Consider the following 26,870-nt stretch of genomic DNA (forward strand, 5'->3'; position numbering starts at 1 on the left):
GCACAAAAGATTGAATAACTTCAGTTTGATTCTACTTTTAATAAAAATTAACATTGATTGTAAATTTCTAAGGTAAAATGGTTTTATAAATGACCTCATAAATGCAAACTGCTGAATTCGTAGTAAAATTTTTGTATAAATATTTCAGTCTTATTCCATGTGCTTGGTTTTTTGGTGGTTTTTTTTTTGTTCGTTTTTTTGTAACTACCAACCTATCCAGCACTGACTTACTGCTTGGATAAGTACTTGGATAACATTACTGCTTTGGATAAGTACTACTTGTAATTAGAATGTTAGAACAACTGTTCTATATTAAAACAGACAATCAAGCCACCAGATCAAAACTACCAAAAAAAAAAAAAAATCAAATTAGATATAATTACAAAAAAATCCAAATTGTCCTTCAAAACAGCGTACTTGAGGGTTTTGCTTTTTTTTTTTTTTTATGCTCTTCTAACCTGAGTATACAGCAGGTCTTCTTCATAACATGTGAAAAAGAAAACTGTATTAATTGCCCCATACACGTCTGTTTGCCCAACATCCTGCTGCCTGTAACCTCCTGCCAGAGACAGTGCCTGTCAGGCTCTGTAATGGCACTAAGTGCCTCAAGCCACCTGTGCTGTAGCCACAGCACCTCTAACAGGTCCTTCTTCATTCTCTTGGGAAGCACTGGGTTTCTTGAGGTGGATTGGGATTAAAGGGACTCTTATTACCTTCTGGGGTTATTCCTGTGACAGAACACTCAGAGCTCCAACATCAGGGTGAACAACATACAGATCCACTGCTCAGTAGTACCTTTGAGACATCCAAAATTTGGACTTGGTGCCAGGACACCACTGTAGCTCTTCCTAGAAAATTTGTAAAAATCTGACAAAACTCACATAGTTGCAATGGAACTCTTTTCTGAATTAAAAATAATAATAATAATAATAAATAAATAAAAATAAAAACCTTTCTGTTCAGGACAATATGGACATTTCAGTTTATGGTGACAAGTTTATACTGATACAAGTAATCAAATAACACGTAATATAGATGTTCAGAACATATTGCTTTATCACTGAAGTTGTTAAAGTTAAGGGTGAACAATTACTTGTTGAACTGTATTAGTCTCCTACAATAAAAACCACAAAGACTAAAACAAATACATAAAAAGGTTATCTTTATTCTTCTGGGTTGTTAGCAGTGTAGTTATTTTTGGTAAAACAACATCCTGCATGCAATTTACCAGTACAGAAACCAGTTTCTGTAGAAGCAAAAGCCCATCTATAGTTTCTTTTGTAAGAATTGGAAGGTATTTCACTGCCCATTACACAAGTTAACTGTTCATTCTTATGAAGAAAGATTTTGAATAGCAAATTATATTTAAAGCACTACTACTGCACGACAAATCCACAGGACAAGCAGGCAGTGTGAATAACATGGCAGAAAAACAAGGTTTCTATGACAAAAATTAACCTGAAAATTGATAGACAAGAGCATGATTTTAAAAGAAAACTTCCATCTTGTGTCACGTACAAGGAACTATCACTGATCAGAAAAAGATCTATGCTGTTCATTTCTTTTAAAACTACCACTTACTAAAATCTGTTTTCATATAATTAGCAGAGAATTGCAATTGCCAATTCATATTGTATCTTACGTTCCCCTCCAAAAAAACCCAAAAAACTGTTACAGATAGAAATAAAAATGATTAAATAAAGATATTTGTATTATTTCTAACATGCATAAAATATTATAAAATAAATTTATTTGCAAAATAACATGAAGAGATCAATATATATATATTTTTATAGCCTCACATTTTAAGCAAGTTAAGCAGTATATTAATCTTCTATTGTCTGTTTATTCACAGCATAACATTAATAAACTCAAAATAAAATCTATAATAGCAGCAAACTATTGCTTACTGTTGTGAGGAATGATGGTCTTGCTGAATAGTTTTTTTTCCTTTCTAACACTCACATGTCTTTCCATCTTAGACTTTAATAGCTGTAGAATAATAGCAGCAAGCATGCATCAGTTAAAGCTTCCCAATTATTTAGAGTATTACAGAATATATCATATAATTTACTGAAATATTAAAAGCCACATTTATGAGGGTACATATTTAATGCAATAAATACTTAGTACTTAGGTCATCGTCTCTTTGTTCAAACAGGTACCACTGTGTAAAACAACTGACTAAGTAACAGAACAATTTTACCTATGTAGGTTCTATAAGCTTTGATGTGAAAAAATCATCTAAACCACAGTGCAGAACAAAGCTGATTCAAGTACATCATTTGGTCATACCAGCCTTCTATGGAAGACTGCATTTCATAAAGTGGAAACCTGGCTAAAGTCCTATGGGGCTCAAAGTTACCTTCAATGTACTTAGTTTATATCTTCAACACAATCAGCTTCTCGAAGTATTGTTTGTTCCAATAGGTATTTTGCTGTCATTTTATACATGTAACTTTGATTACTGTATTAAATAGGATTTATATATGTGAAATTAAATTTGTAGAGACTGACATTAGAATGAAGTATGGAAGTTGTTGCAAGGTCTACATTTGTTTCTTAACTAAGTAAAATAAACTACTGCTTTTTTTTTTTTTCTCCAGTGATTCCCTGTAAGCAAAAATTTGGTGTTTATAGCTACTCTACGATAAAAGCACTCATAAACTAAGAGTAACCTTGGACCCTGAAAGTAAACTAACTCTTTTTTACTAGTTCTGCATTTATCAAATAAGAAATTTTCTGTAGCATGATGCATTTAAATCATTCACTGAATAGGACTATATGAAAAATGAAGAGTTAATAGGAAATATTAAACAAGTATAGTAAAATCAAGAGAACAAATTACTAACCTCCTTTCTGTGAAAGTGATTCTTCTGTTTTCTGATAAATTATTTTTCTAAACTATATTCTTTATCATTTGCTGTTGATTTGATGTAGATTCTAAGGTCCAAGAGTCTGGACACTCTCTTTTCTGCTTTTAGAAGCGGTGGCTTGAAGAAGACTATGTTCACATTCTGACTCTGTAATTACCTAGCTCATGACACTGTGTTCCTCTGTATGAACATTTATCTTCTTCCTCAACAGAGTACAATTACAAATAACAGAATGTGAATTACAGCAAATGAGACCACCAAAGGAAAAGATACACATACATAGTAGATGAAATGCATACAGTGGATACACGTATTCCACAAACTTACTAGAACTGATAATTTTGCCCTCCATTAAGAGTCCACATAGTCCAAGTAAAAAGTTTATGTCTCCTCTCTATTAGTGCCAGCTGGTAATAAAAACTATTCTTCTGGAATGCTTTTTTCCCTGCTACATACAGGGTTTGCTACCACATGTCATTATCTTGGTACAGGCACTGACAATAGCACTCGGTAAATAAGTAAAAACTTGTCATTTTGGCATAATCCTCCAACAGAAGTGTTATTGATAAAAAAAATTCATCTTCTGAGGCTTTAAACAGCCACCACTGCCCACTTCTTTATGTCTTCTTCCACTTTTTATTTCCTTTTCTGTCTTTCCCTTTGTCTTCTTTTTCTGATTTGTCATCTTCATATTTTTCCTTTTCTTGTTTTGTTACGCTGTCATAGGAAGGTGGATATGTGGTGGATGCAGTCATATCTGTTTTTTCTGAAGTTGAATTTTCACTTAGCTTACCAAAAAGCATATAATTTTTGCTAAGTATATCAACCCCATCTTTGCGGTACATATATGAGAGTTTCTTTATTGATCGTCTTAAAAGATAACATCTATAGGCACGCTGAATAATGGTAGCAGACACTTCTTCCTGTTTCCGTTTTAATGTGGTTGTGATTGGTTCATAGGAGACTTTGGAAGGATTGGCTGCCATAAATCGGTCTTCCATCTGTACTCTGAGGGCATCCATCTCATCACTGTCCCCTAACACACGCTTTGTGAAAGCAAACAAGATGTCGAGGCAGTGAATTCTGTCACCGCTTACCATGGGCAGATCCATTGCAATCAGCTGGATCTTGTTTGGTTTTGGTATATTAAGAGGAGGATCCAGAGAAGCTGCAAACTCTGATAGTTTGCTGTATTCTATGAATTGTGTTGCATCTGGATCGTATTTTTCCCAAACCTCATAGAACATCTCAAAGTCATCCTCACCCAAGGGCTCAGCACTTTCTTCAGTTGCAACACCAAAATTCTCCAGAATGACAGCAATGTACATGTTCACCACCACCAGAAAGGATATGATGATGTAGCTGACAAAGAAGAAAATCCCAACCGAAGGGTTGCCACAGTCGCCTTTAACAGAGCTCCCTGGGTGAACTTTGTTAGGATCACAGTCTGGCTCCCCACTGTTAAGAATTGGGGCTAACAAGCCATCCCAGCCAGCAGATGTGGTGATTTGAAATAGGCAGATCATGCTGTTGCCAAATGTTTCAAAGTTGAACATGTCATCAATTCCAGCTTCCCTCTTAACGTAGGCAAAGTTGGACATGCCAAATATGGCATAGATAAACATGACCAAGAAGAGCAGCAGGCCAATGTTGAACAAAGCAGGAAGAGACATCATCAGAGCAAAAAGCAGAGTGCGGATTCCCTTTGCGCCTTTAATGAGACGCAGGATGCGACCTATTCTGGCAAGTCGGATGACTCGGAACAAAGTAGGGGACACAAAATACTTTTCAATCACCTTAGCTAAAAACATACCTGTGAAACATAAAAATAAAATTAGAAGAGTAACAGAAGAGATACATAAACTACAACACAGATTATGAACAAAGAACAAATCTATCTATGCAATTTCTGGAAAACGTAATTGGAAGAAGAGTCAATAGATTTTATCTGCTATTTGTAATTCGAGCTTTTTTCCCAGTACTCATAGAAAAAAATGAGTATTATGATTGATACAGAATTATTGAGAAGGTACGACTCTGAAGTATGCTTCTCATTTCCTAAAAAATCAGAAGCAATGATAATCAAATATTCCTTTAATGTATAAAACTTTTCAAAGCATTTTATATATTACTATAATTCATTTGAAATACAAGAATTTCTTACCTACTATTGAAAGGATAACAACCACAAAATCAAAGATATTCCAGCCAACAGTGAAGTAATAGTAACGGAGCGAGAAGAGTTTTAAGACACATTCTCCAGTGAAAAGGACAACAAAAACAAAGTTAATCCAGTATAAAATATTTTGCATAAGTTCACTCTGGTCATCTGTTTCTATCATCATGGTGACCATGTTAAGACAGATGAGGACCATAATGCCGATGTCAAATGCTTGTTTTGTTACAATATCAAACACCAAACCTTGCAATTTATTCTGAGGGGAGAAAAAAGAAAACGTGACACTAGCTTGTATGTAATGAACACTCTTTGTTTTCCTGTCTTTTTCTTTCTTACTCAAAATATACTCAAAAACCTAAAAGTGCTCTTCAGTCACTTTTCTAGATTTCTGTTTCCCCCTCAAAACCCAACACATTCCTACTTCTTAAGATCCTCTGATTCTGTATTTCCCCAGGCAAAATAACTATGAGAATATTTTCCTAAAGGATGAACAAATTTCAGTTTAGAATGGAGAATTTCAATTAAGCCTAGACCATTTTAAAGTTGAGGGAGACTTTTGATAGTTAACATACTGCTGTTGCTCAATGTACATGACATAAGAATAGCATGTATTCTTACCGCTGGCCTAGGTATAGGTTTTTGTGGTTTCTTGGAACCTAATTTCTTCATTGCATTGTAGTATTTCTTTTGTTCTTCTGTCATAAAAATGTCCTGACCTCCTAGGTAAAATAAGAAAAATAAAAACCAATTACAGCCAAGGCTTACATTCCATTAATACGCAGAACATCACTTTTCTGAACTATGCATTCGTTCTTATAATACACTGCTATAAAAACCAAAATACAATAATCATATCAAAGATTATTAAAGTATCTCACAAGCCTTGATGGAAAATCAAAACAAATTAAGGAAGTAAAAAAAAGGACTTCTGTTATTAAAAAAAATTCAGATACAAAGATAATTCAGTTAAATATGAATGAAAAAACTTATAGAAATACATATTCTATAGCTAACAGTAAACTCCACACTGTAAAACAATGAACTAGAAATAAGTTTCAAAAGTAGAAGCAGTCATTCAGAACTGATAGGTCATCAGAAAGAATGTGTGTGGAAAAAAGGGATTACTGACATTACTTATTTCTCAGGATGTATGTTTTACCATGGGTATACAGGTATCTCAGTTCAAATACTTGCTGCTGCAATAGAAATACTTCCACAGTGAGTATCTGGTGTTCGATTATCCACTACACTGTGCAGAGAGCATCAATAAGCACTGATACACTTTTTATGTTTTCTTGTCTGAATTTAAGGTAAGCAATTCGAGTAAAATAATATCTAGATTGTTATGTGTAATACACATGAAAATATTTAGCAAAATTGTATTTCTGACAAGTGACTTTCCTTCCATGCATTTGGTTTTACATACAGGCATTCGTGATGTCAAAGCATTTGGAAATGAATTTCAGTCTAGATGAATCTGTGACTTTGTCAAAAATAGTGTTGATCATATTTATCAATAATGTGAAGATGTGTTTGAGCCTTTCAGCTATGGCTACATGCAGACATGAAGGTCAGAAATCAAAAGAGATTTTTTATAGTATGTTCTCTTCATAAACCACATGTTCAAGTATAATTCATTCATTAGAGACCATAGGTCCTGGAACTAAAACAAAAAGTGAATTTGCTGATTATGGTGGAGAATAATGAAAAATCTATCAGCAGATTTTACTCAGCGGGAATTAAAAAAAAAAAAAGAACTACAAAGGAACTGGCGTTGAACTGAGGACTACATCTGCTCTCTCACTGACGTGTGATGTAATAGCAAGCAAGAGTTAACATCGCTGTCTCAGTGTGCCATCCATTGGGAGAATAACTGACTCAAAGTGGGATAAACATTACTCAACATTATAGTTGAAGACTTTAATGGTTAACAATTTGACAGCTAGTGGGATGCACACAAGGACCAAAGAAATCAACATAGTTTAACTACACAGAGAAAGTATATTCTAACATAAGGTCTTTCCCATATCTTAAAAACACTGCCCAAAACAAATAGCTCATTGTGATGCGAATGCAGAGCAAAGACAAGAATATTGCTGCATTTCTATGAGCAAAGGTGCCTCTATAAATACAAAAGACAAGCCAGTAATGGCTGCTAATTTGTTCTATTAAACTGAAGAGTAGCATGCAGACAGAATGTTCCCCAGCCTGTTCAACTATTTTGGTGACAGAAGTTCAAAGGATGTACACAGACACCACACTGCCAGAAAGAAACCTTATGAACACTTTTCTGCCTTTTTGAGTCATAATGACTACACTAGCCAGCATCTGCCAATTTACAACCATCTGTTTACTGGACATGGTAACCCCAGAACATAGAGACTGATAGAAATATCAACAGCATATATATAACTTCCTAAGTCTTCCTCTCCCAGGATCAGAAGAAACAGACTCAGCTTCCTCTTTAGTCCTGGAATCCTCTGATGTTATTCATGGTGCCTGTGTGGGGGAAGAAACTTACTGAAGGATAAAGACAATATCAGTTTTATAACTACAAACTGTTTATATTTGGATAAGCACACAAAAGACTCAAAGGATCTGATGAAGCAACATATGAAGCTATAAACTCTAGTCTCAGTTGGTAGGTACTTTTCCAAGATTATCTTTGTGGAAAAAAAACCCAAATGTGTACTGGTAGATAAAAAATAATGGTCTGACTCCATAGGGTGGATATCACAAGCCATGCTGGGTGACCTCTATGGTATAGGCCAATCTCTCTTTCCTTCTGAAGGACTAAAGAGGGAAATGAAAAGAAAAACTGAATCAAAATAGAAGAGAAATCAGAATAAAATAGTTCCTGTGCAACTATGAGGAAAAATAAAAAAGCAACACCAAAGCCCCTAATTCTGAGAGGCAGGTATTTCCATACAACTCAGTGAGAATAATTTTATACAACTACTTAGGGGAAAAGAAAAACATTGTGAAAGAGATAAAAAGTAAACCCATCTCAAAACTCAAGTGAGAATATAAAGACAGTCATCAATGGGTAACACATTTCTTCATATTTTAGATTTCATAAAAGCTTTACTCTTTTTTGTATAACATGACAGAAAACATTCCACTGGATCTATTCAGCCAAGATTATCTCACAAATTTATCATCAGGATTAGACTTAACCTAACAGAGGGCCTCAAGAGATTAAGAGATGGAAAGAAACGTTTGTAGATTTCTGCCCAGGATATATATGGAAACACTGGAATTTTCCAGTGCAATATGTCTAGCAGTATCTTTATTTTAGTACAGTGAATGAAATTTGATAAATCACCTGAAATTGCAAGTGAGTCTACGAAATGACTCTCTGATTCTAAGAAATTATATTCTACTTTGCTATTATTTAGTGGCACTTTTTTTTTCTAGGTAAATAAGACTCCAGCACTTTGCTCCTTTCATATACAGACAAAGAAGCCTACCATAGAAAACATTCAGAGTTTAGATAGCAAACAGAATTTAACTTGCCATCATAGGATGCATTTTAATCTATTTTAATCCTTCTGGAATTTTTGACACAAACTTACGCTCATTTGAATAACAGAAACCATTTCAGCTGAGGGAAAAAAAAAGTCCCCCACAAAAAAAACAAAACAAAACAAAACCACCAAGACACATTTTCACACATCAATAATTTTCTTTCTCTTGCAAACTCATTAACAACTCAAGACAGTTAACGAGCTCTCTTTATCTTCCGTTTCTTTGTACAGATCTGCATAACACTTAAAGACAATGAAGTATGAAGAAAATGAAACATGTTGACACTTATCTTCTTTTTTTGTTGGTTAAAGTTATCTATGATGACACCAATGAACAAGTTTAGGGTGAAGAAGGATCCAAAGACGATAAAGGCAACAAAGTAAAGATACATGTATAGGTTATCCTCGTACATGGGCTGTTTCCCTACCTATGTAACACAGAAAAACAGAAATACATCACCAACAACAGTAAAAACAGATTATAGAATACTATAAGAAGAGAAGAAACAGAAGCTGTGTTTAGCCAGACAGCAACAAAGAAAGAAAAATGGGGGTAGTGCAACAGTTATTTTTGGAGAACACCCTAAACTTGTTCAATCTTTGATCATGTAAATTCATTCAACGTCTCTTATTGCATACAAATACTTGCAATTCCTCTTTAAGGTCATGTATAGCTTCCTAAATTTGAAAGAAGTATGAAAATCTCAAAAGTAAATCACTTGCTATAGATTTTATACAAAAAGGAGCTAGAGAGACAAAAGATGCAAACAAATATCTGCATTAAAACAGGCAAAGTTCTGCCATTTTATTATTTCAGATCACAGAATGTGACTTTGTATTAGCTACTGCACGTAACTTTTTTTATTTTTGGGAACAGGAAAAATCTCAGTTATAAACATCCATACAAAACTAAATTTCACTAGTTACATTACTCAATTTACATATATACATTAGTACTTCTATGTATATTCTACCTACTAAAAGTACACGCATTTAATTTCTGTAGAAATTAACTACTAATAATAACTAATAATATATTTAATAGGTTTAACTTTAGACCTATAAAGAAAAAAGTCAAAATTTTATGTTTTTTTAATGTTACTTTATTTCAATTAGCATTCAAGAAATAATCTGATTTGCTTAAAATTGGTAAATTTTACATTGCACTTACATCCCTAGAGTCAACAGCAGCATACATGATTTCCATCCATCCTTTAAATGTTGCCTAAAAACAAAGTTTGTTAGTTTCCATCAAAGCTTCAAATAAGAAGAAACATCAAGTATTTCAAACATTCTGAACTACAAAACCTTTTTGCAATGTACTTGTACAAAGAAGTAGCAGTAAATGTTAAGAGATGGTGGTAAGAAATGAACTATTCAAAAAATTAAGTAAGTGTGGAATGTTCCTTCTTAATAAGTAAGTGCTGAACAGATTATAATCTTCATGAAAATTCACGTAAATTCTATGTGGAGTGAGTTGAAATAAATATCTGAACATTCAAGAAAGACTGCAGTGTACAACAAAGTTCTCAGCTCTTAGAAATTTCTGACAACAGAAACTGGAGAATGCCACCACTGGTTGGCATTTTCAGGCCTAATATGTAAGTAATTCTAAAAGAAAGTCCAGAATGTAAGTAGTCCCAAGAAATCTTTTTAAATTATGCAATTGCTTAGTGACGTTTAGAAATAACTACTGCTTCTCCCTTGAGCAACCAGCTGCCAGCTTACTCGCATAACACTAACTACCCACAACCAGCTGGAGAGTTTAAAAGACAGAATAATGGCCAAGTGCTTATCAACAGAAATGTTTTCCCAGAAGCAGTTTGTCAACTGAACCTGATTAAGAATGCAAGTTTCTGTCCTACTGCCTCCAATTTATATGTGTTGCAGGTGGAATGCAGCTATCAGGAATAAGAGAAAGAACAGAAACGAAAAAATGAATTTAAAATCTTTTTCTTTTATCTCTTTATTTCCATATCAATAGTGAAATGTGTAAGTGACGTGGAGAGACCCACTATTATTATTTGAATAAGCTCTGCAGTGTATCTGAGTACGATGCTAAAAATCTGCATCAACATGCCTTAACACCTTAATGGATCAAACAAATAATTTAAAAAAATCCCAGTGCTGTTTTTTTTTGTTTGTTTGTTTGTTTTTGTTTTTTTGAGAAGAGGGGTAGGGAGGGAGAGATTATATTTTTACATTTTTTATTTCTATAGAATTGGAAAATGAGTAGCTGGATGTAAAGAAATCTTACATTTACTTGGAAGATATTAGATATTTGTCTTCTTCCAAAACATCTGTAGAATCTATGAGATTGCTACCATAATCAATTGTAAATAGCTTCATAGAATAAAAATACTTTATGTATATATTGTAAAACACTGAACACTGAAAATTATGGAACGAAATGCTACTGCTACACAACTTTAAGCTGGAAAAATTCATCAAAATTTATACACTTACTACTTGAAGCAGAGAAAGATAACCAGCTCCAACATTATCGAAGTTTACTTTCACATTTTTCCATTGAACATCTGATGCAGTGCTCCTACGATTTTCACACATAGTTTTGTTATCAACTTCATCTGGTTTGAACTGAAGTCCAGTTGTGGTGTTAACACAGTAAAAGAACTTGCCAGCAAACAGATTTACTCCCATGATGCTGAAAATTAGCCAGAATGTAAGACAAACCAGAAGCACATTCATTATGGATGGGATTGCTCCAGTAAGAGCATTCACAACCACCTAATGAACAAACACAGAAAAAAACTTTTAGAAACTATATGCTTACATTTATACCTAAATAGCAGTGATCAAGTTGTGCTTTTTTTCTGAAATAAAAGATGTAGAGTAAAACATCAGAATATATTGAAATAATGCATATTAAAAAAAGAAAAACATAATAGAGTCATCCACTACTGTTTGCCTTGCTACTGCACATGCAGTTCCGTGCTTCTCAGTGATTTAATAGTTTATTAGGCACATTTTTATGAAATTGTTTTGCACATTATTACATGGTCTCCTTTTTTCTTACCCTCATTCCTTCGAAGCGTGACAAAGCTCTTAGAGGTCTCAAAGCCCTTAATGTTCGGAGAGATTTAATTGCACCAAGTTCTGAGAAACCGAGAGCATTAGCTACTAAGCTAACTAAGGAGACCTAGAAGAAAAAGAACAATCTTTTCTTTTTAAAGTATCCTCACAATAAAAATGTAATACCTAGAAGGAAGATTAATTCAATCTGGATATTGGAGGCAAAAAAAAAGGGAATATAAAGTTGTCTGCAAAATTCAGAATAATTTAAACAAAAATAAATGTTAATCTCTACAAATTAGCCTTGCAACCTAGTAAACAGTAGTAAGTACTGTACTAGTCAAAATGAGGAATGTTGATTCACAACTTTTTGAAGTGATGCATTTGGCCACCACTCTGTTTTCCTCAAACCTTTTCTTTAATTGTTACCTCCTTGCTCTCCCATTCTTTTACTCTCTTCATGACATCCCAATCTTCACAGTGCTTCACCAGTAAGTCATTAAGCCCAGAATCAGCTGTCCTACTACAACCTACATGTTCCCTCCATCTCCCTTCTGTGTTTGCTTCCTCCTTGCTCTGTTACTGAATACAAAAGACTGAAATCCTTTCAAATAATACACCTCAATCACTGACTGAGACCCAAAACAGCAAGACAGAGACTAAAGAGATGGAGTTAACAATAACATATAAATGAATTAGTATTTAGCTACTCATTACATAATTACAACAGAAACTTGTTTATCAATATATCATTCTCTTATTTTTAACTCAATTTGTATTCTTCACTGCATATTTACATATCAAATTGGAGTTGCATGAAATGACTAGACTATACACCAGAAATAGGTTACGTAGAGACTATAGTACCTACATCAACAATCAGGAAGTCCAGCCAGCACCAGGCATTAGTGAAGTAAGTTTGAAAACCATAAGCCACCCATTTTAGCACCATTTCCAGAATAAAGATATAAGTGAAGATTTTATCAGCATAGTCCAGTATGACCTTGATAGTCTTGCGCTGTTCAATATATATATCTTCAAAAGCCTGTAAAAAATGGGTTGCATGTAAGTCAGATATTTATAGGACTTTGGAAACTAAGAAGCCATAAGAACTGATGAAAAAAAGGCAAAGAAAAATTGCTTTTTTAACTATTTTTTTTTAAACCTTGAAAAGCCAGCATAAGCAGAGACAACATGTACAAGTTTTAGACTTTATTGTCTCCTAATAATGGGATTACAATATAATGAGTAAAGTTGCCAAACAAGCTTTTAAAAAATTTTATTAATAGTCAACACGGAATTACAACCTGTCACTCTGATAAGCCCACTTTGACTCAAAGAGAAGGCAGACTCCTGATGATAATAAATACGACCAACAGAAGAGAAAAATAAGAGAATGTGAACAAATCAGCATTTGTACTGCTTTTGAAAACAATTTTAATTTACAGCTGAATATCTGTTCCAGTTATTGTTCTAATTTCCTCAACAAGATTTTAAGTATAATCCTCTTGATAAGCACCCTTTCACACATGTATCGTCTTGTATTCATCATAACTCACTTGCAGAAGGTTATTTGACAACAGAATTTTAATGATTTTATATGCACTGGGAAATATTATGGGAAGGTCTCCTTTTAATCAACTCTCAGTTTTTCCTTAGTGAACATAAGTATGTTTTAACATATGTTTAAAACATATTTTTTATCTATACACTGTTTCTATGGGTGTATGTTCTACTTACCAGAGTACCACTGCTGAGAAGAATCATGAAGACAATGAATGTTTCAAACCAGTTGTGTTCTACTATCCTGTAGCAAGTTTTTCTAAGGTTCCACCAGATTATTCCTCTTCTGCTTTCCATATTGCATCTACAGCATTTAAACTTCTGTATACAACCTAACAATACAATCACAAGCCATTATAAGGTTTTTGAATCATAGAATCCTTGGAGTTAGAAGGGACCTTTAAAGGTCATCTTCTCCAACTCCCCTGCAATGAACAGGGTCATCTACATTTAGATCAAGTTACTCAGAGCCTGGTCCAGCTTTGCCTTGAATGTCTTCAGCGACGGAGCATCTATCACCTCTTTGTGCAACCTGTTCCAATGTCTCACCACCCTCATTGTAAAATACTTTTTCCTTACACTGAATCTAAATCTCCTAAGTTTGAAATGAGTTCTTCTTGCTCAGTCAGCACAGATACTGCTAAAAGTCTGTCCCCTTCTTTCCTGCATCTCCCCTTTTTTTGCCCCTATGAAAGGCAAAATTAATCACATTCTAAGATTTAAATCAGGACCTGGAGCTGCACTGGCAAAAAAGCTTCCTTGAACTGCAAATGCTTGTTTCCAACAATTGCTAACTTCAAATTTCATTTTCATACCTTCTGTAAAACATGTCTGTAGCTCTGCTGCTTTTTCTGGTTCAGTCTCAGCTTTTTCTTCAAAGAGAGCCAAATTAACTGTACTTCCTTCAGATGAGCTGGAAAGATTTATCTTCTGAAAATAGAAGTCCATAGTAGCAGTTATACTTTCATATTATTTATATTTTTAGAACTGAAATTAATATTAAGCATGCAACACACTGTATCAGTAACAATAAGAACAACACTTGTCACACAAACATCCACATATAGCAGTCAATGCTGTTGAAATGTGCATAAATCATCTCCTTTCTACCACCAGATAGTAGCATTATGCAGTATTTTACTGAATTCCAGAAATTCTGGAATTATAATACAATGTTAGAATTCCTCAAAAGCAACTACAAACAAGTAGATTTTTAAATACTTTCTTTTTTTTTTTTTTTTTTTGGTCCACTATTTTCTTTCTATATTCTATCTATGTCTCTACATTTTAAATCAATATGAATTATACTGTATGCTTTAGATAATATATGTTTGTAATTGCTTTCATCATGGCAGTCTCCTCAACCTTGACAGCAAAGTTCTTGATAGTACAAGCTAACTACTTCTAGCAAGTGACAAATTTACAATAAAATTTGGTTACCGTTGATTAATAAATATTAATACATTTACGTTCTTTTTGTTTCAATATAATGATCATTGGTAGATTGGAAAATGCTAAAATCCAGGATAATTATAAAATCCTGTTTCAAATTTGAACATGAATTTGAACACTTCCCTAATACATTTGTAAAACGAATTATGCATGCCCTATGTTGACATATAGTTATCGCTACAACATGAACACTTTTGTTTTGTTTTTCAAATGTAATCAAAAGTTTTGAATAGGAAAAAGTATGACCAATACATTTCAACTGGCATTAATATGCATTTATGCAATCTTTTTTTTTTTTTTTTGTCAATGCACATATGTATTACATCGTGCATTATGAAACTACCTGTTACTCTGGTACATATACCTGTACAGTTAACACCTTGAAAGAAAAGGTATATATATATATATTTTAAATAATTGCAATAGTACTAAAACAAATGCTAATAAAAACATAAGCTCAATTTTATTTTTTATCATGTAATATCCATGTACCTTGCACTCAGTCCATAATCTGGAGATTTTAAATGAAGAACATGGTGTCCTGTACATTTGATCTAGGTATGAGTACCAAACTAAGTCTAAGTAGTTTTTGTCATGGCATTCTCTGACATTTTATGATCTCATTATGAAAAGTACATAATGTCAGACACAGATTCACTGAAACACAAGTAAATGTCTGTAGGGAATGATGTAAGCACACTTTGTAAAACAGCCTGAATTTTGTACAATTTACATCATTTTCATGAATTTGCTAGACTTACACAATTAATAGGTATTTAAAATATAACAGCAGATAAGTTAAACTACTTACACCTCATTTTTAAAATGAGTGAAAACAAAACTTTTAATGAAAGTCTACTTTTAATATACATACATGTTTGTGAAAGAAGGTAGAGACTACTTAATAAGAGAAACTAATTCAGTGTTCTGCATTAATTTTTATTGAAAATAATTTTATATTTCCTATTTTGCAGCTATTTTAAAAATTGTCTGAAATAGAACTCCAAACTTACTCACGTTTAATGTAAACATCTCTATTCATTTTTAGAAGCATTAATTTTAAAATACAAATATTCACAGCAAATCTTTTCCCAGTCGCTAATCCTACTGAATCTGAGAAGAGCATTATAAATGCATTATTTTATTAATATTCTGCTTTCATCATTCCATGACATAGCTAATATTTTAAAAAATGCTGCAGCAGTGGTGGGAAAACTGAATTTATGAACTGAATTATAAAACACAAAAATAATCACATCTTCTTATTTTTAACAGTAAGGAAGTTTTGTGTCATATTGCTAGTAGAAATTACAAAAAACACTCAGTGCTCTGGGACATCTGAACTGTGAGCTAATTAATATATCCTTCTAAACAGATGATATGAATTCAAGTGAAAGAATACAGATTTTTAAGTGTTACAAACAGCAATGGAAGAACAACTGTAAAAATAAAAGAAACTGAAAAGAATCAGAATCACAAAGTTGGAGAGGACCTACAAGATTATCTAGTTCAACCGTCCTCCTATCACTATTACTACCCACTAAGCTACTAAACCATAATAGCTACCATCTCGTAGCACCTCATCTAGATGCCTCTCGAATACCACCAGGGAGGGCGACTCCACCACTCCCTGAGCAGGCCATTCCAGCGCCTGATCATCCCTTAAGAGAAAAAGTTTTCCTTGTGTCTAATCTAAATCTCCTCTGGTTCAACGTGGTTAGAACAGGAAGTTAGGTATCTCATTTATTACATAATAGAATAATCAGAAATTACAGAGTATTTTAATTTTTTAGCTTAAAAATATTTTTGACTCTAGGTGAAAACTGAAAGCTCTATGAACTATTCTAATATAAAAGATAGCTGGCCTGGTTCACTCCTTCTAAGATATAAATTATAATCCTGGCCTTGAAGAGTAACAGGTTTAATCAAGCTCCAGCTGTCTTCTTTATGTGACATACAAACATTTTCCACTCATATCAAACAACATCACCACCACCAAAACTGGCAGTTAAAAAAAAAAGTAATATGTACAGAAAACTTTCTTGTTTTGACTAAATTATTTGCTATGCACGAAGTTTGCAGAGATTCAACAGATTTTATGAACTACTCCAGTGGGAGGAGTTTTAGGAGAGATGGTTCATACTTCACCTTTGAGAACATTTAGCTGCTGTTCAGAGTATACCAAACTCAATTAAGAGGGTCTCACTGGTCATACACTAACAACTGGACTGAATGGATTATCAATGTACTCAAAAGTTGGTTAGGTGATTAGGCTTGCAGATCAGAAGCTAAATCATTTTTGGTCATTAATATAATATTACCCTCATTAATACTCTTTTTTTTTTTTTTTCTTTTTAAGATGGAAGTGTTACTGTTGGCAGTGAAAAGTTACTCAGATTTTGATTACATTTACTTCCAAACCTACTGTAGTGGTATAAGGTCAAAATCTGGAGCTCAGGATTTCTTTCTTTCTTTTAGGGAACTGAAGGTATAATGGCACAAATACAATAATATTTACATTCAATTATCGCGCTGAAGCCACTTTTGATTGCTTTAGGTAATTAGTAAAGCATAAATTTGTAGTGAGCATCATCTCAAATATAACAAATGAAAGCATGGAAAATTGCAGATGATGAATTTACAAAAAAACTTCCACAACGAGACCAAATAATAATTAGCTCACTGACCATTCACATGGTGCAACCTATTGCACATCAACTTATAAATAATTCAATTTTTAATATTCAAATATTAAGGGAAAATCCAATATAGTTCTCTAATGTTAAAGCAAAGAGCAAATGTACCATTAACACAGCTGTTAATGACAGAAATAAAAGGAAAAAAAACCCTGTAACATATAAGTGAAAAAATAAAAACCTAAAAGAGAGAAATGAGAAAATAAATTACTAGTGTTGCTTAAAAGAAGAAAGAGAAAAGAATGAGTAAACAGTTCACAAATCTCTACTAGTTAAAAGTAAAAAACAGTTGTTGGTAACAACCCACTCAAGAGGATTGGATGGGGCCCTGGGCAGCCTGGTCTAATGCGGAAGTTGGTGGCCCTGCATGTGGCAGGGGGGTTAGAGATTCATGATCCTTGAGGTCTCTTCCAACTCAGGCCATTCTGTGTTTCTGTGTGTAATAAATATTACTATATAGAAATGCAACCGAAACTCTAAGCAAACCCGTTACACCACCTTCACTCCACAAATTCTGTATTTCATTGCTTAATCCATTCTATTTTCAGCTATTTTCAGTTGTTGGGAAGATATTTTCCCATTCCACCTCACTGAACAGCTTGCAAGCCCAAGGCACAAAAGTGAGACCTGAAATACTTCTAATATATAATACAGCACAAAAGAATACACGAGAGAGAACATGGGATACTACAACAAAATCACATTAACAACAACAAAAAAAGCTACATGGAAAATGATCCCTAAATGTTAAGTGCAAATTCCCACTTATTCAGAAGAGATAATCAGGGACAGGAAATATGTAACTGATACAACTAATGTTTGTTTCATAGTTTTCGAGTTCCTGAGTTAAGAGTTCTGTGAGGGTACTATTTGCTACCTTGTTTTTAAAAACAGTTGTCTTAATTGTAGCCTTATTCTTTACTTTCATAATTTTTGTATTTTTTTCTTGCTCATCTTTCTCATTTTCAATTTTTCAAGAAAGCCCAGATTGATTTAGACACCTAAATCCTACACGAAAAATTTGACTAAAATTATTTTTAATATCTGTCTTTATAAGTATAACTGAACTAAATTCACAATGAAACAATTATTCCTGATGAATAGCTACAGTGATATGAGTTATTAACTTCCAGTGTTAGGCACACATAAACTGCATGAGCAGAATATAACTACATCATTACAACCACATTCAAAAGGAGTATGCAAAATAGTAATAATAAGAAGAAACTTGTTTTACTGTTCCCAGGAGTATATCTTTCATTCTGTTATTTTAGCTTCCCCTAAATGAAAAACTGAAGTATAAATGAGAAAAACAACAACAACAACAACAAAAAACAAAAAAACCACCACCATTTTGAATAAATAGGAGACAATTTATATTGAAAGTTATAAACATTTTAGCATACACGTAACTATAAGATTAAAGAAGATCATTAGGCGTTGGGCAAATGAACACAATCACAAAATGTTTGTAATTACATGACAATTAAAAACATGGTTCAACAGATGAACAGAACAAATGAAGATTACCTTTCCATTTTCTTAAAGCCACAGGCTGCTAATCATTTTAGACCCTGAATAGTCTTGACAACAATTCAGTTTACAATAATTAAAGCCTACAAAGCATGCAGCTTATGCAACAGAAGTAGTACAGAAAATACCAAAGATGTAACAAGGACAGAGGAACATGTTGGGGCTCCCCCCAACCATGCTGCGATGCGAGTCATGGGACTCAGTGGCTGTGCATGTTTCCACTACATTGCAATGGATGGGGAAAAATATATTGCAACTGAGTAGCATGCAGGCCAGTCAATCTCAAAAGTGATCGTATATATGTATGATTCTTTTAGATAACCTGTGTAAACGTGCTGACACGTTGCTCTGCCTGGTTAAAAAGCACCAGAGCTGCATTCTTGACTGATCCAGCTTGATTTTACTCCTGTGAGAAGAATGGTACGCAATGAAGTTAAAACATGGTACCCCCTTTGGATTGTTTGAGTTCTGGAAACAGTAGAAGTATGGATTGATACTCATTTAAATATGTTTTCCAGACATATTACACACTTTCAAAACATAACGTTTATTACTGTTGCTTAGAGCTTCAGGAATATCCAAGGACACACTGTAAAAGATAAAATTAGTAGAATAGATGTGGCTCTTAGGTTTAACTTTGGCCTGAAATGTAGAGAAAAGTTATTCCTAATCTTTACTACATGCTAAATGTATATCTATGATACACTTTCAGAAAGAAGCCGTGTGACAAAAGAAAACAAAACAGAATTCAATTCTATTGGGTCAAACACGAAAACTTCTAGGTAAATAATATCATCAGTAGACTAAGGATTTATGGTACATTACGGATTGCAATAGGATTTGTTAATCAGTTCTTAAATACAGAACAGTAAAGATCCAGGTGCCTTCAGCTTCTGCATAATTTACATACAAGATGTAGATTTAACAGTTATCAGAGCAGAATTCCTGAATTCAGACATTCCTTCCCCAAAACCAGTATAGTTTTAAACATACAAAAGCCAGCATCCTTCCTTTTGATTAATAGTAAGTGAAAGATGTAGCAGCTGTTTGACACGTCACAGCTTCCCTACAATTCAAAATTAATACCATAAAACAAGTTAGGAATATATGTTTGTTTTTAAGAGGTCTCTTGTTAACTTAAGGTCTTCTCAGCTGAGAGGTCAACATAGTGCATTGAGTAACAGAATCTCCAAAAAGAAGATAGACAAAATCAGGCATTCACTATTTCAATATCTGTTTTCCTGACAAATGCAATAAAGTTACTCACCATACTCTACAATAAAAGAAACACCTTAAGAGTCACTTTATTACACCTTTCAAATTAAATTTAATTAGACTTTGCTGCAACAAACTCATTTCTAAAATAATTTGAAAAGAGTAAGGGCAAATTCAAAGCCAATTTAAAACAAACACAAACCAAGAAAAAAACAAAAATACCCCAAACACCAAAACAATCTGGACACACCAATCTAGACTGGAGTAGGGATGTTTGCATCAGCACTGACAGCCCTAAAGCTGCCCCAATTTAAGGTAAAGCAGATGTCTTTGAAGTGGCTGCTGCAAAATTCCCACCAACAAAAATTAAATATTTTCATTAGTAGTTGTATTTTTTCCTTGTCCTTTTAATACATCATTTTCACCTTATAATACTACCACTGTTCTCCCGGCTTTATCCTATAATGTAAATTTAGAACTGGAAAACTGTTCCTTCTACAATTAGCTTTAGTTAGTACCTTCTTAGCTTATCCTACACAAAGCTGAATTCAGTGCGCTTTAGAAATCAGATGCAAATAGCATTACTTTTTTTTTTTTTTTTTTTTTTTAAAGATGTCTATTTACTGTTTTTTAACAGCAGTTTACTTGCATCCTTACTTCATGGAAACATTATGCTCATATACTAAACCAATGTCTTTTGTCTGTTTATTCTTATTATATAATTTATTCCTATACAAAATAATATTATTTGATATTTGGAAAAGACTACTTTTCAAAACTCTTTTATAATGGTTTCATATGTCTTCAAATAATTTTGCCTTTAGCTCCATGTTTCTCAATTCACAATTCATTCTCAGTCCAGTCCGGCAATCTGAAATTGTAATAATTTTCTATTTGCAACAAGGAAGTACTACCATAAGAAAAAAAACAAGTGACAGAAGATCACAAAAGTCATTCATATAAACTGGAAGTCATTTAAATCTTACCTCCTTGCTTTCCTCCAAATCTGAGTCGCTACTAAACTCTTCTGTATTTATATGTTCAAAGTCAGATTCTCCAACAGCTATCGGTACTGTAACAGTAAGGCTTGGGTTGTTTATGAACAATGGATAGTCACTGTTCCCTACAACACCAGCTGTTCCATTCTCATTTTTGTGGTAAGTTGTATCTATCTTTATTTCAGCAACGGTACAGTTGGAAATGCAATGGTGTCTTTCATCATTCAACTGATCTGTTGCTGTTCTTTCATTTGCAGCCACTTGTTTCTTCCAGCAAGATTTTTGAATATATTCACCTACTTTTTCCTTCACAAAATCTATTCCCTTCTGAATTCTTGCAACAGCTATCTGTAAATTATTCATTTCATTATCATCCTCGGTAGGAGAAAGGCTGTCTGAACTAAATGAACTCAGCAGCAAGGCCAGAAAAAGATTCAATACCTGAAAACAAAGAAAATACACCTGTTTGTTTGTTTTTTTTTTTTTAAATTTAATTCACATGTTTCTTCTATCACCTACTATAAACAACTTAGATTTCACTTTCTCCACTGTGTGATTCTGGAAATTAAACAGTAAATAAAATGTAAATGAAATGTAAGCACAACACCTGCTCTACACACAAAGCAGTTTCATTTTGACAATAGAGATACAGAAATACAAGCTACAAAAATTTCTAAGCTCTCCTTCTGCTCATGTTTGTGAAAGGGTATTAAGGTCAGAAATGAATGTATTCAACACTGACTGAACTGATCCAAAACATTTACTTCTCTAGCATAGAGAAGCACTCTGCATCAAAGCATAGTTGATCTATGCAGAAATTGTTTTTTTAAAGGCTGGTACAAACCCACACATATTTTGCTATATGTGACTTAAGACAAAGCAGCCCTTCCCTCAATTCTTAGGTCTCATCATCTTCCAACTGCAAGACAGAATAAATTTCAGTTATGTAAGTCCAGGGTTCACTAAGACTCTAAAGGTATTAGATAGAGCAGTATCCAATTAACCTGTACAGTAGCAGCTCTTAAGGTCTTCAGACCAAGATCTTCTAGGCAGCTCTGAAGACAGAGTAAAACCATATTGTTGGGAATACAGGAAGACAACTGCATAACAGATCTCTGAAGAAACAGTAGAGATTGTCTATTCACATAAGAAATTCTGCTAGAGCTATGGTATAAAATCAAAATACAGTGAATGCTGTGAAAAAATTATAGAGATGGATACTTCATTACACAAAGATCTCTCTTCTAGCATAGAAGAAACTATAGTATAGAAAACTATTTGACAAGGATATGTTGCTTGACAACTCATGCCCCCATTTTCTTCATTATAAGAGAACAGATTTGCAGATAATCCTGGAGCAAATGGCTGTTCCACGAGTAACATGACTGGTTTGAAACTATTTAGCTTATTCCTATTAGAATTTCACTGCTAAAGAATGAAATCAGGATGGCTAATTTGAAACTTCTTTTGCTGCTGTCAATTACCTAAAGAAAAGATGTAGAATTTCACAGGAAGACTCAGTGGGCAGTGAGAAAAGCAGAATAAAAGGCTGAGAGATCGAGGTTTCAAACACTAGTGAGTTAATAAATATAAATCATGTTTTAAAAGACAAATTCATACATGGCAATGTACAAACTGGTCTGATGCTTTCCTCTTTCAGAGAGAAAGAAGGTATTTTAAAGTGTTTGTAAAAAGCACTTAAGAATTGGGAAGCAAAAAAATGAATAGGAGTGAAAGTAAATGTGAAGTATTTGAATCTGTTTTTTTAAGCAATACTACTGCTTTCCTACTCAAATTTTCTTTCCCCCCCCAGTGTAAAAAGTCAGAAGTAAGTAGGGTTCAAAATGGATTGAACTTCAGAGTAAAAGAACTTTAAAGCAGTCTTTTGGACAGGAAAGAAAAAAAAGAAAACAACTGGCTATGTGTAATTTCAAGTGGTGCCATCACTGACTAGGAAGAAAATGCCCTCTTAAGTCTGCTTGTGCCAATGGCAAACTCCTATCCAAGGTGAATATTTGTCGTGCCTATGCTACTCTAAGTAACCAGATTAGTCCACAAAGCCCTGAACACATGATGCTTCTCCTCCTCACTCATATCCCCTGAATTTTACCCTGAGATCCAGCCTCCATTTTGAGGATTTTACTTATGATCAGAAATATATAACATGCAGAATCCATATTCTCAGTACTCAAAATCATAAAAAAACATTTAAGTAATACATTTAATGCTACAAAACTGCTTCATTACTTGTTTCATTATTATTCTTTCTCTACATGAATTCTTGATTTATTTTGGCTACATACCACTAGGTTTCCAATCACCATGACCATCATGAAGACAGTAAGGCACATAGGCTGCCCTGCAACCTCCATGCAGTCCCACATCGTTTCTATCCATTCTCCACACAGCACTCGGAATACAATCAAGAAAGAGTGGAAAAAGTCATGCATGTGCCAGCGTGGAAGTTCGCAGTCGCTAGAGATCTTGCAGACACATTCCTTGTAGTATTTCCCAAACAGCTGCATCCCAACCACAGCAAAAATGAACACAACGATGGCCAATACCAGGGTCAAATTACCCAAAGCCCCCACTGAGTTGCCAATAATCTTAATCAGCATATTTAGAGTTGGCCAAGATTTTGCCAACTTGAAAACTCGAAGCTGAAAAATGAAAATACAGAGACATTATTTGAAGCAGTTACAAAAATACTACAGAAATATATTATAAGAAAGCATTCATTTTTCTAAAGGGCATAAAGATATCCTTTAAAGATTAATTTATGAAATTTATAAATCCTACATTTTAAAAGAAAAGTTACTTTTTTGGTAACTTTCAGATATGGCATCAAACAAGACTACAAATGTTTATTTATTTACATCCTCTCTCAATATACAGTAAATTATATGCACACTGTAGTGTTGCCCAACCACATTAATATAATTACAGTAATATTACGCCTCTTTTCCTTGAAAAACACTGCTGCTTCTGAACCATAAAATAGCATATGCTATTCAATGGTAAATCATTTCGTAAAACCTGTTTGCTGAGATAGCCTGTGACACTTCAGAAAAAAACCAGTACTATGTAATTATTAGCAATATATTAGTGTATAAATTACAATTCTATTTGCATACGTAAAATTAAAATTTACTACACATAATGCATTAGCAAATATCATTTAATCATTAATTTATTTACCAATCTGAACGATCGTAGAACAGATAATCCATCCACATTTGCCAGAAAAAGCTCCACCAAACTGAGGGTAACTATAAAGCTATCAAAAATATTCCAGCCAACTTGGAAATAATAAAAAGGATCCATGGCAATTATCTTGAGAACCATTTCTGCTGCAAAAATTCCAGTAAAAACCTAAAAGAAGAATATGTATTACTAATTTATAAATGATTACAAATTAGCTGAACCAGACGACAAAGAACAACTTAAACATGACAACTTTCTTACAGCAGAACATCAGTAAGGAAAATTATTGCAGAGAAGAAAAGTGTCAAAATCAAAATGAGCTGCAGTGCAATTTGATTAACTTTCAGTTAAGCTTGAGATGCATTTAGTATCTTGTGAAGAATAAACCATCTCTAATGTACCTCCTGTTTGCTCCCCATCTGTTCTATGTCTAAATAAAGGAATATTTCCCAGCAAGATAGATTACCTTGCCAGAATGGAAGCTGCTTTAACTAAATTGTAGAAGATATATGAAATGACCATAAAGTGGAGAGTGATATGCTATTAAATCAGTTCTTCAGAATTCACAGTGACAATGTGGATGCCTCCTCTTTGCTAACTGCAAAAAAAAAAGGCCAATTTTGTCAAGGCTCACGTTTGAAGTTAAACTTCTCTGCTTCTGACAGGATACAGAGGAAGCATACAATGCTTCTGAAAAGAGAGGAAATCCATTGTATTTACTGTAAATGTGTGCCCACCTGCATCTATAGAGCCACATCAATCACGTTTTACTAGAAAGATAAATTATATTTTTAAAAAATCAAGAATATTCAGTAAACTTTAAAACAGTTCAAAAAGCAAAAAAAAAAAAAAAAAACAACTGCTGACACTATACAAGTACAAATGAACAACATCTATATTTGCTAAAAAACACCTGGATACTATTCAAGTAAGTGCTGACATTAACAACTTTGCAAACAAAGCTGAATATATTCTCAACTAGGCTGTACTAGAATTATGATTTTGCTACACTGCAATAATAAGAATTAACACTTATAATAAGCATAGGTGAGAAGTACAGCAGATGACCTGTAGTATTTCCATTATAAAAATACGAAAACAACCGAAGCCACCTGCAGACCTGTTTTGTGGGGAAAAAAAACATCTGTATTTACATACACTCAATATAAAACACAAGTTCTTTGTATTCCAATTGTTATGGATCAGTCAAAGCAACGCTCTTAAATACAAAGATAATAAGAAAAATACCAGTGCAAAATAGTAAAGTAATATCCAACACTTCTGGTCTTTCGTAAGTTCCTCCAAAAGTAATGCCTCCTATCTGCTTCCATGAAAAGTACAAGAGATACAAAGAGCACAATAACACTATTTGATGGAGCACATTCTCAGATACAAAACAGTATTTTTCAACATAGCCATCGTCATTACCTATGAATTTTCTCCAGCAATGAACAAAAGACTACATGCCACACTAGCAAAAATCTGCACCAGCAGGCCCACTGTTACAGAGCTGCTGTGATAGTGTTGTTGCAAGGAAAATGTTGCCCATGCAGTCCATCTTTCTTCAGCTCAAGAAGATGGAAGCTAAAACGTACCGAATCTGGAAAATAAGATGTGTGTGTGGTAGGATAGTTCAGACTAGATTGGCAACATGCTCCACTGTCTTCAAAATGGGGTCTGGCACTACTGTGTTGCAAGAGGAAGGCTGTCTTCTTCTCTGGAAGTACGAATGTTCACCTTGGTCAGCACTGCAATGCAGCAGTCAGAGTTAATGGCTTCTCCAGTTTCCAGGAAATCCAGAAGGATCATCCCATTCACATCCCAAAAGGCAGTGGAGATCACTTTCCATGCTGATGGCAAAGTGCATCTTGAACTTTTTATTGAGTGGGGAATCCATACATAGCCACACTGCTGACTGCTGTTTTGACTGGCTGATAGTGGTGACACCACATCTTGTCACTGTTAACAATGCAATCCAAGAAACTGTGACCTTCAACCTTGTATTGGTTCAATAGGCCCTGAAAAACCGACACATGATACACTTTTTGCTTCTGTGTATTTGTTGGACCCAGCTGAAACAAACTTCGCAGTATTCTAATGTTGCCACCATGTTTCCAACAGTTTGGAGCTGATATTCAGGTCCGTACACAGCTCCCTGATCATAATCTGTAGATTTCTACAGACAAGCTGCTCAAGATGTTCTTCACCTGTGTGTGCATGGCCATCCAGAATATGGCTTATCTTTCACATCACTGTCATCACTGTTGAAATGCACCATCCTCTGTCTCACTGCCCTCACATCCACTGGCAGGTCTCGACAAACATTCAGAAAACACTGATGAATGGCAATGGGCACAATTTTTTCACATGGGGGAAGTTAGTTACACACCTTTGTTTCATACTCCCATGTCAGACTGCCCCTTTGCTGCCAAATGTCACAAGCAACAAAATGTAATGAAATAATGGTGGAAAGATTCAACCTTTATAACCATACCACCAATGTCTGCTACTGATGTTGTGAGCCAACATAATAAAGAGTGAAGGCATTATTTTTGGAGCAACTTTGTCATTAATGATGCTTACAGTAGAAAGGA

At 34.0% G+C, this 26,870-nt stretch overlaps 1 protein-coding gene across 8 annotated transcripts in view; it reads right to left on the bottom strand.

Annotated features, from left to right (window-relative positions):
- Positions 1-26,870, bottom strand: part of LOC125696589 (sodium channel protein type 1 subunit alpha) — a 170,025-nt gene that overhangs the window by 107,727 nt on the left and 35,428 nt on the right. For 3 of the 8 annotated variants that reach the window (XM_048952409.1, XM_048952408.1, XM_048952407.1), the window contains exons 15-27: positions 24,271-24,444; positions 23,376-23,732; positions 21,061-21,513; positions 13,994-14,108; positions 13,356-13,510; positions 12,487-12,660; positions 11,620-11,742; positions 11,049-11,330; positions 9,754-9,807; positions 8,873-9,010; positions 5,674-5,778; positions 5,041-5,311; positions 714-4,689 (exon numbers count right to left, since the gene is read on the bottom strand). The exons of 4 other annotated variants lie outside the window; for them this stretch is intronic. In XM_048952409.1, the coding sequence (XP_048808366.1) occupies positions 3,494-4,689; positions 5,041-5,311; positions 5,674-5,778; positions 8,873-9,010; positions 9,754-9,807; positions 11,049-11,330; positions 11,620-11,742; positions 12,487-12,660; positions 13,356-13,510; positions 13,994-14,108; positions 21,061-21,513; positions 23,376-23,732; positions 24,271-24,444 (3,597 nt within the window). In that variant the 3' untranslated portion in view covers positions 714-3,493. Of the gene's footprint in view, positions 1-449; positions 4,690-5,040; positions 5,312-5,673; positions 5,779-8,872; positions 9,011-9,753; positions 9,808-11,048; positions 11,331-11,619; positions 11,743-12,486; positions 12,661-13,355; positions 13,511-13,993; positions 14,109-21,060; positions 21,514-23,375; positions 23,733-24,270; positions 24,445-26,870 lie in introns of those variants that run through there. One more of the 8 variants, XM_048952410.1, reaches the window with a different exon arrangement.

This window comes from Lagopus muta, chromosome 8 (assembly GCF_023343835.1).
Source record: "Lagopus muta isolate bLagMut1 chromosome 8, bLagMut1 primary, whole genome shotgun sequence".
NCBI classification, from domain to species: Eukaryota; Metazoa; Chordata; class Aves; order Galliformes; family Phasianidae; genus Lagopus; species Lagopus muta.